General features: G+C 39.8%; 1 protein-coding gene across 1 annotated transcript in view; it reads left to right on the forward strand.

Moving 5' to 3' along the window:
* The window catches only part of LOC104952913 (collagen type IV alpha-3-binding protein-like), a 21,618-nt gene extending 7,190 nt beyond the window's left edge, over positions 1–14,428 (forward strand). Inside the window, exons 6-7 of the mRNA XM_010779820.1 lie at positions 13,928–14,124; positions 14,225–14,428. Of these exons, the coding sequence (XP_010778122.1) occupies positions 13,928–14,124; positions 14,225–14,428 (401 nt within the window). The remainder of the gene's footprint in view (positions 1–13,927; positions 14,125–14,224) is intronic.
* Positions 14,429–15,586: the final 1,158 nt, after the last annotated feature.

Consider the following 15,586-nt stretch of genomic DNA (forward strand, 5'->3'; position numbering starts at 1 on the left):
GGGGGTAAGAGCTCCAACAAGCCGTTTAGGACAGAGAGTGAATACCTGGTGAATACACATACTATACAGAGATGCTGTATGAGAAACCAATATGATTTTGGAAAATTGCACAATTTAAATCTATTCTAGTAGACCTCAACAATGGAAATATGATCAGTAGAAATGGCCATGACATGGGACCTTTAAGCTGAAAAAAAAAGCGGCTGAGACAGAGACCAATAAGCACAGGAGCAAAGAGTCAGACACAACAAAGTGATGAACAGTCCCTAGAAGAAAACAAGCTCACTCAGTCCATTGTGCCTCTCCTTTAGTTGCCTCATCTTCATATTTAGCAGGCTTTATTAAACACTTTGGCAAGTGTATCTGGACGAGGCCATTCTGGAATGGAATAAAACTAGAGCAGATTAGAGGGGGAGGGAATCATAAATAATACAAGTTTGTCTGTATCTAAAACTAACATACTGCTGCATCAGTAACTATCCCTTAGTTGGGAAATCCATAAGCCATCGGTCTTTCTGGCCTCTACTATTCCTTTCAGTTTGACTATTTTCACTGTATTATCTCAAGGCATGTGGAACAATAATTCACAAAAACGGCTGAAATGCTTCTCATGAACATAAACTGGAATTGATTAGAAAAGATTATGGAATTGATTGACTATTTTTGGATACAAATATGCAACCAGTCCAAGGCTAATAAATGTAAAGCTTAAACACAATGCACCTATTGGTCTGAGTCAGCACAATCCTCCTCTTCCCTAACAAACTTAAAGTGACCTATCATGCAAATGCACTTTTGTACGTCTTTTATACATGAACATTTCCCTAGGTGTTCCAGGAACTCACCAAGTGTCAGAAAAAAACCATCTCTATTTCCCCTCCATACCCAAATCTCTTTAAAAAGGGGCTGCAACGATTGGAACAGACTGATCCATGATTTGAACCACTCTATGACGCACAGAAGTGGCCTACGGCTATGGGCCAACTTTCTCACTCGAAAGGAGAGAACCAGCTAACGGGGACAATTGCCGTTGGAAACCGCCTGGAGACGCTGTAGTACATATGCCAGGCCTGTAGATGGTGCTGTTCTCACAGAATCAGCCCATGCAAAGACAGTGTTAAATTGAGCGAAATGAGGAATGGCTAAAATGCATGATCTGTTTGGTATTTTGAAAAATAAAAAGTATAAATATGCCTTATATAGGTATGGTCCTACACTATATTATTCAAATAGCATGATAGGTCCACTTTCAGATCAAATATTTTCTCTTTTTTTCCAACTATACAGTCAAGTTTCTGTCCAGGTCTATCTGGTCAGGTTTCTCCCAGTGAAACCAACATCTTTGGGAAAAAACAAACAGCAAAATGTGTTATTCTGTTCCTCTAAAGTCTGATCGCCTCGGGGTTTGGTGTGATGGCCTGCTGCCGCTCCATTGGGTAAGAGAGGTGTGGCAGAGCAGATGGAAACCGACCAACATTTCCACAGAGGTATACTGCTCCTGGATCAACATCGTCACTTTTATTTACTGAATTAGATAGTGTGCATGTATATGGATTTACTTTTGTATACACGTTTTATTTAATTTATATCGCACAGGTGATGACCTAAGTATTAATCCAGAGAATGCCATATGGTTTATGTTATACTTACATTGGCCTTTTATTAGGATTTCTTACTACAGTCGCAAATCAACAACACATTCAATGTACTCTGCATTAGCTTATGTCAGCTAATGACTTCCATTTGCTGGATAACACCTAAGATCGATTTTCTCTGCAAAGAGGAATGGGCCTATTTGAAATATTCTAATATAAGTTCTGCCCTGGGGTTGAAACAATCAAACAGATGTATTAGTCGCTGCTGCTCTCCTGTTCCTGAGTTGGAATATACTAAAGTCTCTCCCTTATTATTTCCTTTTCATCCTGCAGGACCTTTTTGGCCTTTAGCTTTACTCTGCTGCAGGAATTAGAAACATGTTAACAGAGAGATGAAATGCCATTCATCAGGGCTGACACCAAATCTGTGAGATGACAAGGCGGCGGCAGGATCTCAGACTGTATTGGTCAGGAGATGAATGGACCAGAGGAGTAATTCAAAGTGAAATATCAGTCCCCTGAGAAATAGATCCCCTTATTCCAGGCACCGTGACAAATTCCTTTTAGAAAGTAAAGCAGTTTTTCTTCTCAAGCCTAATTTACAGTTGGCACTGAGGTGACACACTATACCTTAACTGTGCAATCCAATTGCTCGGAACCAGATTGATTTTGAAGGAAGAAAAAAAACAATGATAATTCCTTTAGGGTTGAGTCCACTCGATACATCTCTCATGACGTTTTTAATACAATCTTTAATTTCGATAACTGTTGTGTTGGATTTACTTTGTCTGAAGTGTCAGTCTAAAGTTATTGCCTTGTGAAACATTATTTGGAAAATTGGAATTCACATGATTTAAGACCAAGACAAATACGCTTGTGACAAATGCTTTTGTGAAGAGGTGCTTGAATAAGAAACGTTTAAGAAAAGAGATAATTTAAACTTACAGGGTTAGGCATATCATCCATTTGAACAAATAATTCATGATCTTTAAAGATGCTTTTAGGCTTGGAAATATTGGTGAATACACTCAAATATTTCTTCTTAAGATATTTGTGACTGTTGCTTATTATATAATTAAAGGGAACATGTCTCAATTTTACTTCAGGCTGTTTCTTTTTATAGAATTTCTTTTTTTTACTTGACCATTGGTTTTGGATGCAAATAGTGTACATTTTCATTGTATTGCAAACTCAATCTTAGTTGTGATTTTACTCTTAGTTACAGGTATACACATGTTCCATCATCAGCAATCTTTGCAGTAATATAACCCAACATCAATTGAATTTGTTTTATTTTCAGAATAAACACTGTGTTATGATATTTCTTTTTTAAGCTGGCTGCTTCAAGTGATGAAATTATGTCAAAGCACCCATGTTGCATAAAGTGTAGGACTTATGAGACTCACATTTCTACATCTTAATAGATTTGAAATGGTTTAGTTTACTACATTGCAATATATTTCTGTAATATATTGATGGTCACATGCAAAGAACATCTTATTTTTTAACTGTTTTGAGAAGAATCAAATAAACGGAAATGAAAATATGTAGTGTAATTTAACTTATCATCATGTCATTATCTAAAACGGTACATCATTCACCAACTGAGCTTCATTTTGTGTAAATGTAACATCCACAGAGCTCCAGGAAATTGGGAAAGGGGAATCCAAAGAGGCAGAACAGCTCTTAGTGTCTCTTGGCGCTTCATTATGTCAGCTGCCTATTTTTTGCAACGAGGTATCAAAGGGATGAATGACCTTCAGTTCTGTGGCATTTGGGACATGGGGGGACATTATCTTCATATGCTGTGTCTCCTTCTAATCACCTTTCCCCCACGATTAATGACAGGAAATTGCTCTTTAGGCGATGATGAGTCAGACCAGGCACGTGGTAGAAAATGCAAATGGCCTTTTGAGGACTGGAACATAGCGGCCATTGATGTGTTTCTACTTTCAAAAGAAACATTAAGCATTGAGGACGGACAGCATTTGGGCTTTTAGCACCTTGTGTCCTTTAGTATTCCAGTTCAATAGCAACTATATGTTACCTGCTGTGGGGATACATTGAAGCTTGTAATAGGTACACAGACCTCCAGCTGATGGGACCTGCTTGTCCTCTCGGGTGCCTCCATTCTCTCAATGGCTTTTCTCTCTTTTAGTCATCATGCCAGAGCCAATACTCTCTGCACTCTGCACCATGGAGGGAATAACACCTTTCTATAGCTGGAAAGAAAAACATGTGGTTAGTGGGATTAGTCACATCTACTAGAGGGCGAGAATAACATTTGGTTTATTTGATAAATGTTATTATACAAACAGGTGGATATTCTAAAAATAAAAAGACAAACACTATCATTTCATTTTTTGTTTACTGACAGGACCAGTGATTTACTGTGGCCTTTAGGGTAATGGATTTTTTTTTTCTGTTTTCTCTCCTCAGTACAACTGCAACAGACAGACGCTTCACTGAACATGAGATGCATGTAGGGCTTCTCAGATGTGCAGCACAATGTTCATTTTTTTATTTTCCATTTGATTTCCGACTATGCGATTGTCAAAATGTAAAGAGTGTGTCAAAGCCTTCCGGTTAACAATCTGAGAAGGAAGATGAAGGTGAAGATGAAAGGAAATGAGATCTCTTTATGCTTTTGGTCCGATGAGAGCAACCTGTGACAGACCAAGTCTCTTAGCATTTTGTTCTGTCTTTGTCAAAAAAAATGAATTATAAACCAGCCGAGTGCTGTCTGCATTAACACTTCTTCGTCACCATATCACCAACATGGGTAAGAATTCTCCCCTGTCACATGTCGCCTGTCAAAGGTCTCTCATGAATCTGTCTGACTGAAATCTTCCCAGTTCATGTGAAGTTCAGCATTGTTCTGAGTTAATATTAAACAGCTTTGTATTTCTATCAATGATTCATCGGAGCCTTAATACAACATCTATGGGACTCCTTCTGTAATCACCCCTAACACATGTACTGGTGTTCCCTGCAGATGTGCTGAAAGAGAACCAATAGTGAGTTCCCCTGGAGAGTGGAGATCAAAATGACTCCACTTTATTCTGGATTTCAAGACTTTCATTTCACATTACTTGGTTGAGTTACCTTGGTCTCCAAGGGGCTTAAAACTACTATACAGGGCACTCGCGTGATCCTAACTTACAACTTATTTCAGACTGTTCATAATGTTCTTTTTAGTTTGGGAAGTATTTGAATGAAACCATAATTTCTTTTGATAAGTACTTTGCAAAACTCTTAATCAAATCAAAATCAAGATCTTGCATTGGATTAATTTAAAGTAGTTTGTGGTGAGATATGATTGTGTTTGTATTCTGTGTTTGACAGAGACTCTCTATATAGTGTAATTGATTTTGCTTACTTGCCTAAATCAATCAACATGTTCAGCCGGTTCCACAGCCCTAAATTGCAGCTCTTCTTGTTCAGTGATTTAAAGGTCATCTGCCTGGTTGAGAAGGTTGTCCATTGATCGCAGAGAAGGATATATTGATACATGAAGGGGGTATCTCTGTGTGGTTGCTATGATAATCAATTGTATTCATTTAAATGTTTCTGGTCTGCTCTCATCTCTGCCCCTGGCTGTAATTTGCTACGAATACTCTGATAGGATGATGCTCTGAATTTAAAAGAAGGAATTCCAACAACAATCTGAGTAGAAATTATCTTTAGTTGTTGTCAGACTGTATGGCATGCTCTTTTAAATATTAGCGTACATGTACAGTAAGTTTGATTAACTCACAAATGTTCTCTCCCCTACACCTATAAAAACAATAGCCGTGTGATTGTGTTGCCAAGGGCTTTCATACAGTTATTAATCGATTTAGTACAATTCTGTGAAAATGAACCAGACTTCTTAGCAAATGAGCATCAGCTCCTGTTTTGAGCCTGAGAAAAATTGTTAAACTTAAAAAATAACTGCTGTGACATAGATGGATTTATTTCATCCTAAACCAAAGTATCATATAGATAGATAGATATATATATATAGATAAATAGATAGATAGATAGATAGATAGATCGACAGATAGATAAATAAATTGATAGATAGATATATAGATACATAGATAGATAGATAGATAGATAGATAGATAGATAGATAGATAGATAGATAGATAGATAGATAGATAGATGGATAGATAGATAGATATATAGAGAAATATAAATAGATAGATGGATAGATAGATAGATATATATATATAGATAAATAGATAGATAGATAGATAGATAGATAGATCGACAGATAGATAAATAAATTGATAGATAGATATATAGATACATTGATGGATAGATAGATAGATAGATAGATAGATAGATAGATATAGATAGATAGATATATAGAGAAATATAAATAGATAGATGGATAGATAGATATATATATAGATAGATAAATAGATGGATAGATAGATATATATATATATATATATATAGATAGATATATAGAGACAGATAGATATAGATAGATAGACATATAGATGGATAGAGACAGATAGATAGTATATAGACAGACTGATACTTTTTAAAATATTCAAATATTTGCTTGAAAAAGAAGCTCATGCTGAGACATCGTGATGACGGCTCTCTTTCCACCCCACTAGTTATAATGAGTTTGTGCCAAGTGAGCTCACACAGGAAATTGATACATCTACGCACGGAAAATACTGTATTTAAATAAAGTTCACGGGGTTTTGACACATCTAGAAACACATGCTTTCGCAGTGAAAGTAACAGTTAAAATAAGGCATTGTCTTTTTCCAGACAGCTTCACACATGTCCAGAGGCACGTGTTGACGCGCTGTGGGGTGTGGATCATTAGTCCTGTTTCTCTGACATCTTGAGTGTCAGGGTGGTGAGTCACTTGGCAGTTATAGTGAATTTGACTTACTAGGGAACAGTGCAGGCAATGGCAGCTTTTGACTTAGTGTGCCATATGTCTCAACATGCTGTTGTAACACTGGAGCTCTTCTGGTAATAAAGAGGTTTCTTGTTACTTCAAGAATGGTGAAAATAGGTTCTGTTAATTAGTGAATTAGTGAATTAGTGAATTAGTAGTATGGTGAAGGGCCATTTGCACTCACTGCAAAAATTACTCACACTTGGTCTTATTCATTATTCTGTTTGAAGGTACACAATACTAATCAATCACACAAGGCGAAGATAGGAAAATATATAGTTTTTAGAAACATGTAACTCCTCATGTTAACACATCCCAGCAACAAAAATATATTAAAGCTTGAATATCCTAAGATGGGGACTTCTAAATGAGTCTACTCAGAAATCCTTATACATTTTAGTATTATTTGTACTTGCTATAATGTGTCTTACCTTTTTAAACCAATTTTCAGACTAATTCAATTCATGTTTTGGGACTATTTAGTTTAGTAAGGCTTGGTTAGTTACATTTTAGTGTCCTTGGTTCGTCTCACTTGTTTTGTAGGTTTTAAATGTGACCGCATTATACTAAAACATATTTAAAATACTCCCTGCTTAGTGTCTGCGTTCATATTCTCAAGCTTCAAATTGCTTATCAGGGTGTCCCATTACATAAATCCCCCTTATGTATTTTACTATTAATGAATCAACTGAAACTTAACTGAAATACAATGTTGTTTAGAAGAAGACGTGCAATCACTACGTGTGCCACACAATTAAGTATGAATTTTTTTTAATCTGAACAGTCAGTTTTGTCATAAAGAATTTAAACAACAACTAGTTTAACATGTAATGAACTCTTTTTCTTTTTTTTTGTTTCACACTGAGAAATAATGATCTTCACATTCTGTTGGATGGCAGGTGTAACATTGGAGGAGAAGGGCTCCCTGCAGAATATATAATTCCTTTTTCTTTAAATGAAGATGGCATTTCTAAGAATAACATGTCAAACCACATGTAGGGATCCAGATAGTAGGTCGGTGCCCTCCCCTGCTGTGAAGGGGCAGGTGACAAGGATTAATGACTGGGTTCTTATAGTGCAGTACAAATCTAAATGAACATTGAGCACTGGCTCGCAAAAGAGGAACTGCCCTTCAATTAATTTGGCTCGCTCCTCACTCTATAAAAAAATAATGGTTGCAATGTGAAGCCAATTTGAGAGAAATGCTGCCAGATCACCTCAGTGCAGATGGTACAATTCCACATACAATCAGGGTTGTGTATGATATTTAATGGTTTAACCCGCACTATTTCCAGTGCTCCTGCCTGATAGAAGAAGCATGCAAACATGACAATAATGGCGATGTCTCAGTCAATGATTAACCATAACACCTCATTTACTCCGACTGTGTTGTGTCACACATGCAGGGGATCAATGATGGCATTTAGTTAAGTGAATTAAAATCTCACTCTTCCAGGATGTTGAGGTTGGTTGTCAATAAGTTAGGATGCTAGAAATGATGGTGGGAATAAGTTGAGTTTGTTGTTTGTTTGGTTAACGATCCTGATACCAATGCCCACGAACACAGATACACATTTTGAAGTGTTTAAACATAGTAGAGAAATGAGGCAGTATGTTTTTCTCCTACCATCCCTATCGTCTGGATTTTCACCAACAACATATATTACTACATAAAAGATGTTTGTTTTTACAAAACTGCTGTTGTTTTTCTCCGTACTCCCACGTACACATGACTATCTTTAATGGCACCATGTTAAATGCAACATTGACTATATGCTTAAACATATTAGACGTATGTGGGGTGCAAGGTCAGTAAAGGCAACGGTACTAACAAGTAAAAGAAAATGTCATTACCCACGCGACTCACATCACGCTGCTCACGGCAGGACTGCTTTTTAGACCAGCTGATTTTTCAAGGCCAATTAGAGCCAACAACCAACTCAGTGCCGTTGTCATGGAAACAATATTGAAAGTAAAAACGGTGGTCATCTGTTGATGTTTCCTTATGATTAGATGGTTAGTTCGAACTCGATTCATGTGCAGGTCTTAGAAGTAGCCTAATTTGATTACCTTGGATACATTAGCAATGTTCACGGTAACAGCTGCGGCAACCTCTCCTAGTTTGTTTGTGGCTGTGGATTGTTTGTTTGACTCTTCCAGTCAAAGGGGCATGGGTTTGTCAGGAAGCAACATCTGAATCAACTCCTACTCAATGCTCTACCGAAGTAAGTCAGTTCTTCCTGTTAGCTGGTTTTGTTTGGTTGATTGGATTCCAGACATAATTAATACCATAATGAGAAATACATACAACAAATTTAACAAATAAACGCTGCTCTTTAAACCATTACATTAGCATTTAGGTGACTACAATTTTCTCTGTAAAACAGGGAATAAATGCTTAGACCTTTATGCCAAAAAATGCATCGCTCTAAGAAAATTAATGAAGAGAGGCAATGGTGGCATTGTGGGGTTTGTTGTCTTTTATATTGGGATATTGTTCCTGTTTTCTCTCCTTTTACCTTTATTTGAATTATTGTTAAATGCTTTAATGTTAATCAGATCCATTTAGCTTTGCCATTTACCAACCACTGAGTGTTGCTTTGGAAAATAAATCACGTGTTTATTGCAAAAAGGAACGTTTGTGTCAGGGTTGGGGAAAAATAGGACCCAAATGCAGATTGAGGAGGAAGCAGGTTTCAAAAGGAAACAAAAGGCGAGCTTTATTTAAAAAAGCTGAACAAAAACAAGAATCCAAGAACAGGGGCCTGTACTACGAAGCTGGTTCAACCTAACCTGGATATGTTTGAGTTAGCCGGTTGGCCTAATCCAAAACATACGCGCCCTCGCTAAACGGTACTACGACGCGGGTTGTCAAGTGGATCGCTCAAGCCAGCCATGTCCTATCTAGTTAGGTTCGCGTTCACATAAAAGGGGTGGTATTTGGAGCATTCGACCAATCACTAACATGGAGAAGCGTACTGACAGCGCAGCGCGTCATACTTCCTGAATGAAAAGTCAACTATAATATTAGACATATGAAGACGTTAAACTTTAAACATCCATGACTTAAACACTTTATCCAGGATAAAAGCCACATAGCTGCACCTGCAAGGTGAACACAGCTGGTAACAGAACAAGTGTTTGAATGCGTACATTAACAGGTTTATGATATGCCCCGTCTAAGACACGAGTGGATCTGACTTTAACTACATTTGACTCGAGTGTTTCGTAATGTGTTGCTTAAAATACTTCTGCCTGTTGCACGGCCAGATACGGCTCAAGAAGCTGACTCAGATAAGGAAATATATGATACATTATGATGTGATATGCCGCGGACTGTAGGCTGTTATTTTGATCCGGTTACTTATGTTAAGTAAGCTTTCTTAACACTAATGTTATAATAGTCAGATTGCTCTGAAGATGGGAGGTGATATTCTATTCAATTTCACGTTCACACAGTCAGTTGATTTTTGCCGGCCGTCTTTCCTGCAACGACAGTTTTGTATTTCCTTTCTCCTGTAACTAGGACTTGATCGTACTTTTAAACTCCGACACACTGAGCTCTGATTGGTCAGCAGGCGGTGCTTTCACTGAGTTGATCTCTTAGCCTGCAACCTAACCTCCTCCCGAGGAGGTTAGCCGCTCAGCATAAGTTACCATGGAGATCTAGCCTGCTAAAAAGAGAACCAGCTTCGTAGGACCGGAAACCCCGAGTTTTCCCTGAAGTTAGCCGGCTAAGCGAAAATCCTGCTTCGTAGTATACCCCCCTGGTACGAGGTAGCATCCAAACAAAGGTGACTGTGACGAACACGAAGGGGGACATGAACGACAAATAATGAACCAACACTGAACACAGGAAGAGACAAGACTAAATACAGGGAGGGGTAATCACGAGACGAGAAACAGCCGGGCAGGGGAGGAGAAACACAAGGGCAACAGGTGAACACAATCAGACAATTAGACACACCAGGGAAACTAACGACAGGGAGGACAGAACAGCAAAATAACCCCCAAAACTAGACACACAAAAACTCAAACCCTGTCAATTTTATTGATTTACGTAAAGTAATAAGAGAACATTGAAAAACCAATGTGCAGCAATGGGAAGCGCCATGGATTCACTGAATACTGTAAATGCCTTTATATTTTATTCAAAAATGATTTTTGGATATCAACACAAGTGATTCACTGGCTGCTACATTCCTTAATAAAACCTTAACATAATAAATGTTCAAAGGAATTTCCCATTTTACAGCATGCTCTCATTTGTTTCAAGAGGAAATATTGATGTCAGCTTTTCTCATAAAACTGAACAGCCTGCTCTTGAAATCCAGCTCTGTAACATCATTTAATCAGCCGGTCCTCTGGCATTAATTACATTCCTAATGAAAAGGAGAGAAAAGTAGCCTCTCCCCTGAATTAGCATATTCTGATGTATCACCATTAGAAGTGTGATTGCGGGGATATATGTGGGCTGTCATGATGGATGTAAGTGTTTTATGTTATGTTTTTGTGCAGTTTGGCAAAACGCAGAGTGATCCATGAAGGTAAATGGCTTTGTGCTAAAAATCCCCAGGGGAGGTTAGACCTTTGTATTAAACATTGCCCTGGAAATCACCTGCATCTCAAACTCATTTTCGAATCTATTATCTGAAAGCCAAAAATATGTGTTTTCACAGCACTAGAAAAATTGCATTTTCTAAATCCTCTTGTGAGTAAAATGAACTTAACTAAAGTGGGTCGATACATTTCAGTTATGAATTAAATACCAATCTAAGCTCCGGAATCCGGTTCGTTTCAAGCACCAAAAAATTGTCGGTCTAGAAGCAAGAACCGCAAACATCACGCTTACGTCGGAGGGTGGCGAGATTAACCTGAGCTAACAGTTAAAGGCGAGTACGGCAAATACAAGTTGTAACGAGCAGTAGTGCTGAGCAAAGTGACTAGAACACAACCACACACTTGTAACAAAAAAAACACACTTTATAAAGTCAGGCAACACTAACAGGCTTCGTGTGATTCTGTTTATTTGCACCTTACTTTGACCATCCGTTCACTGTTATTGATCATTGTGGAGAGGCAGACGTTTGTTTTGTATTATAGCAGCTATCGGATGTAATCAATACATGGGCTGCAAAGGTTGTCATGTCCGACTATCCCAAGTAGAATCATAATGAAAAATACGTCGGTAAAATGTGCCAGTAGGAAACGACTTATGCCACAATAGGATAGCAACAAGTAGTCAAGATATTCAGTTTAGCTTCGGTTGCCATGCTAATATCACCCATTTTATACCAGAGAAACTTTAATAACAGCGTTGTGATGCCAAACAGCGTCAGTTCAGACTGAAACACATTCACTTATGGGGAATTGGGGATATGCATCAGCTGCTTGTGTGACAGTCAGACAGTGAATATTTTAAATGCCGCTGAAACACATTAATAAACAATGAACCACAGCACTCTGGAGAAAAGTGTAAGGTTGGAGAAGTCATTATTTTATTTAATCTGGCTTCGTATGATTAAAAGCAACACGATCATCGACCCAACGCAGTCCCCCATTGTTGTTGTTGTAGTGAGCGCCGTAACGCCGTTGGGGAGAAAATCAGCGACGTAAACGGTGATATATACACTTTAGAATCTAAGACACAGATGGAGCCTTTAAACTGTTCTAAACGTCTTTTTAATGTGACATTCGAGCTAACCCATCCAATCACTGAAGTGAAGTCGGAAACTAAAGGCCTAACTTTCCACTGTCAATCACAGCCGAGCAATTACACAGGAAGTTTGAGCTATTAGGAGAGAGAAGTCATGTCATTCATGTGACAGTTTGACTCTGATCGTCTTCCTCCTGAACCTACAGCTGCTAGATAGGATGAGGCAAGGAGCAGTCATGATTCGTGGAAATGGGCTTGAGATTATTGACTCAACCATTGATTTTTACCCAGAGGGTGCAAGATGAGTAGGAAATATATAATTATTCTTGTCTAGATACCTAGGGCTTTTTTTTCATGAACCAGTGGTTTCCTTCTCATTTCTTTTAAATATTGTGTGGCACACCGGCAGGACATGTGTGTGAATGAACATTTGATATGGAATAAAGTTGAATAAGCTAAAGAAAAAGGTGAGCATGCACATGTGACCTGCCCCACCGGGGAGGGGGGTCTGCGATAATAAAAGGGGGTTAGGATACTTAACGCTAACCTGGGTTCCCCAATACGAGCCCTTAGGACAAGTCGCGCAGATAAGAATAAAAGGATGGACAGGGACGAGGCCTCAAGTTCAAATGTTTACAAAAGTTTATTATATAAATAATCAGGTAAAAGTTCAGTATTATAAAATGCAGATTAAAACTTGTTCAGCTTTCCCAGTCGACACACCTAAGTCCCACGATTGAAGGCTGGCTCAGACACGGAGAGAATAACTAGAAGAATTATAATATCACACATATAGTGATAGTTAAATAGTCAAAAAGTGATTCTTCTGGCCAACTGCTGAGGGTTTCCCCTAAACCACAATATCACCACGTGTAGCTGTATTCAATTCCCACTCACTGCAAATCACCCATATCTGCATGCAAAAAGTGCCCAGCAAACCACATGCTCCACTCCACAGTATGGCCAGGATCGTAACTGAAGAAGGATAAACACAGAGACAGTATTAGACCTTGTGGGACAGGGTGGGTCGTTACAAGGAGGGTGCTAGCTTTAAAATCAGCTATTGGTTACACATACAACAAACTAAACTAGCTCATAAGCAAAACATAGAGGCAGGCAAATCAATACTTAGGCAACAAATAGAACCTGGTAGGCCATGGGGTAAGAATACAGCTAGAACCCTAGATCAGAAAAGGAAGGGCAAACACGGTAGCAAACTATCCTAAAATAAATTGCGAGACAAGGAGATGGTAGAAATCTGCCTATAAAGAACTTATGATGAATGTCATTCAATGTACCTACTGTAACGTTCACAGATGGGGAGTCGGAACAGGGCTTCAATTTTCGGCTTTTAATAACGTCCTATTAGCATAGGAATACAGAGGTACAGCGTACAAGCTTGGGCGTTTCCACCTTACACACACTCTGACACTAACTGGCCCACACATACCCATTATATATAACATTGGTCTAGCATCACAACTTCCCCGGGCCCTTACCGTCTGGCTCCCAACCACAGGACCGCACCTAGACCAGCATCACTGTGCAGGCTCTGTGAATTGGCAGGAGGAGACGGGGGGATGCCTGGAGTGACACCCCAGCCATCCTATCGGGTCGCACACTACCCCCCTACTAACAAAGTTCCTCGCCAGAGACAACAAAAACTCAGCACAAACACCATTACCCCCACCCTCTCCGTACTCTGCAGGGGACCGACACACTGGCTGTCCGTTTTTGGGCACCGGCCCTTTCTCTGTGTGGGCGTAGACCCAGACAGCTCCCGCGCCCCAGAAAATGCTCGGCCCTCTTGCTCCGTGTTCATATTCCGCTTTCTGTTCCACCTCGTCCAGTCTCAAGGTCCATGTCCTTCAGTTCGCTCCGCGTCTGAACCCATAGCAGTTCCCGGGTGCGCCTGCCTCTGCCTTCCTCGGAGGCCTCTCTGTGTTTGGGCGTTCTGCTCCATGGTACTCATACTCCGCTATAGCTATACGCTTGCCTTGACTTATGGGCCATCCTCCAGCTGAGATTTACCGGTAATCCAACTCTGGCTTCTGTCCTTTTCAGGTTTTCTACAGCTTTTCGAAGTCTCCAGTTGGATTGTTCCAGCTTTATTCTGGAGCTCGTTGTAACCTTGCTGCAAGCGCCTTAGCGTCTCTACCCATCTCGCTGATCCTCTCCTGCGTACTTGATTGCAGTTCCCCTGCAGCTGCCGGCCTCAGCTGCTTCTCCCTCAGCAGCTCCTTCCAGCTGGCCCGCTCTCTGCTCTGACTGCCTTTCCCTGACCCTCTGAGCAGACCTCAGGCTGGCTGGTCCAGGCTTCCCTCTGCTTACCAGGACTCGGCTATCGGCTCTCTCTCTCNNNNACTAACAGGGAGAATCCCATTGACTTGCATAGAGCTCACTGAACGCTGGTAATAGACGAGTTGGGATGGCGGATAAATGCTCTCCGCAGACCCATTCTCACAGCGTTATAAACCTTTTTCTTACTCAATATCAAGCCACACTTATTGTTTTTACTCCGGCTGTGAGTGTTTGTGTGTGCTCAGGATGACTTTTGCTTGTTCTCGCTGTATCGCGCCGACCCGGAAACCTGTCCGCTCCTCGAAGCAGCGGCGAGCAGCAACGAGCCTCGCAACGAGCCTCGCAACGAGCCTCGCAACGGGCCTCGCAACGGGCCTCGCAACGTCCCGACCAATCAGAGCACACTGGGCTCACAGGGGGGGGGAGGGGGCTCCAACAAGCCGTTTAGGACAGAGTGAATACACATACTTTACAGAGATGCTGTATGAGAAACCAATGTGAGTTTGGAAAATTACACAATTTAAATCTACTCTAGTAGACCCCAACAATGGAAATATGATCAGTAGAAATGGGCATGACATGGGTTCTTTAAGTAAAATGTAAACGTTTCAATGTGTTTGATGCTTAAGGAGAAGCTGGGGGGAATCAAATCCTCTGAAGATCATGAATATAGCATAAGTACATAACGTTTAAAACCTTAATCAACCGAAACAACAATTTATAGAGCCACTAAGCTGAAATGAAATCAATACTCAGTATATGCGTAATGATCTGTAGCGAGTATTTCTTCATCTGTTTCCATGCACATCTAGAGGACTGTATAAGCAGAAACACTGCCTACATGCCCAACACTCAAATCTCCAATATTTCTTCATTCTTCTCTCCCCGTAGGGCTGACAATGATAAACATGATTAATCTATTGTGTTTCTCTGTATAACAGCCGGCCGCTTCTCGACAGGAATGCAGTGAAATATGGCAAAATCCAAGGTTTTACATCTGAGGCATCAAAGAGAGTTTCTTTCATGATCAACCTGGTCAAATAAAGCCCATCCTCCCCCTCTTCACCTCCAATGACGTCCATTCCTCCTACCTAATACCTCCATAATAACCACAGCACTAAGGCA

Source organism: Notothenia coriiceps, unplaced genomic scaffold (genome assembly GCF_000735185.1).
Source record: "Notothenia coriiceps isolate Sejong01 unplaced genomic scaffold, NC01 NC01_scaffold00020756, whole genome shotgun sequence".
NCBI classification, from domain to species: Eukaryota; Metazoa; Chordata; class Actinopteri; order Perciformes; family Nototheniidae; genus Notothenia; species Notothenia coriiceps.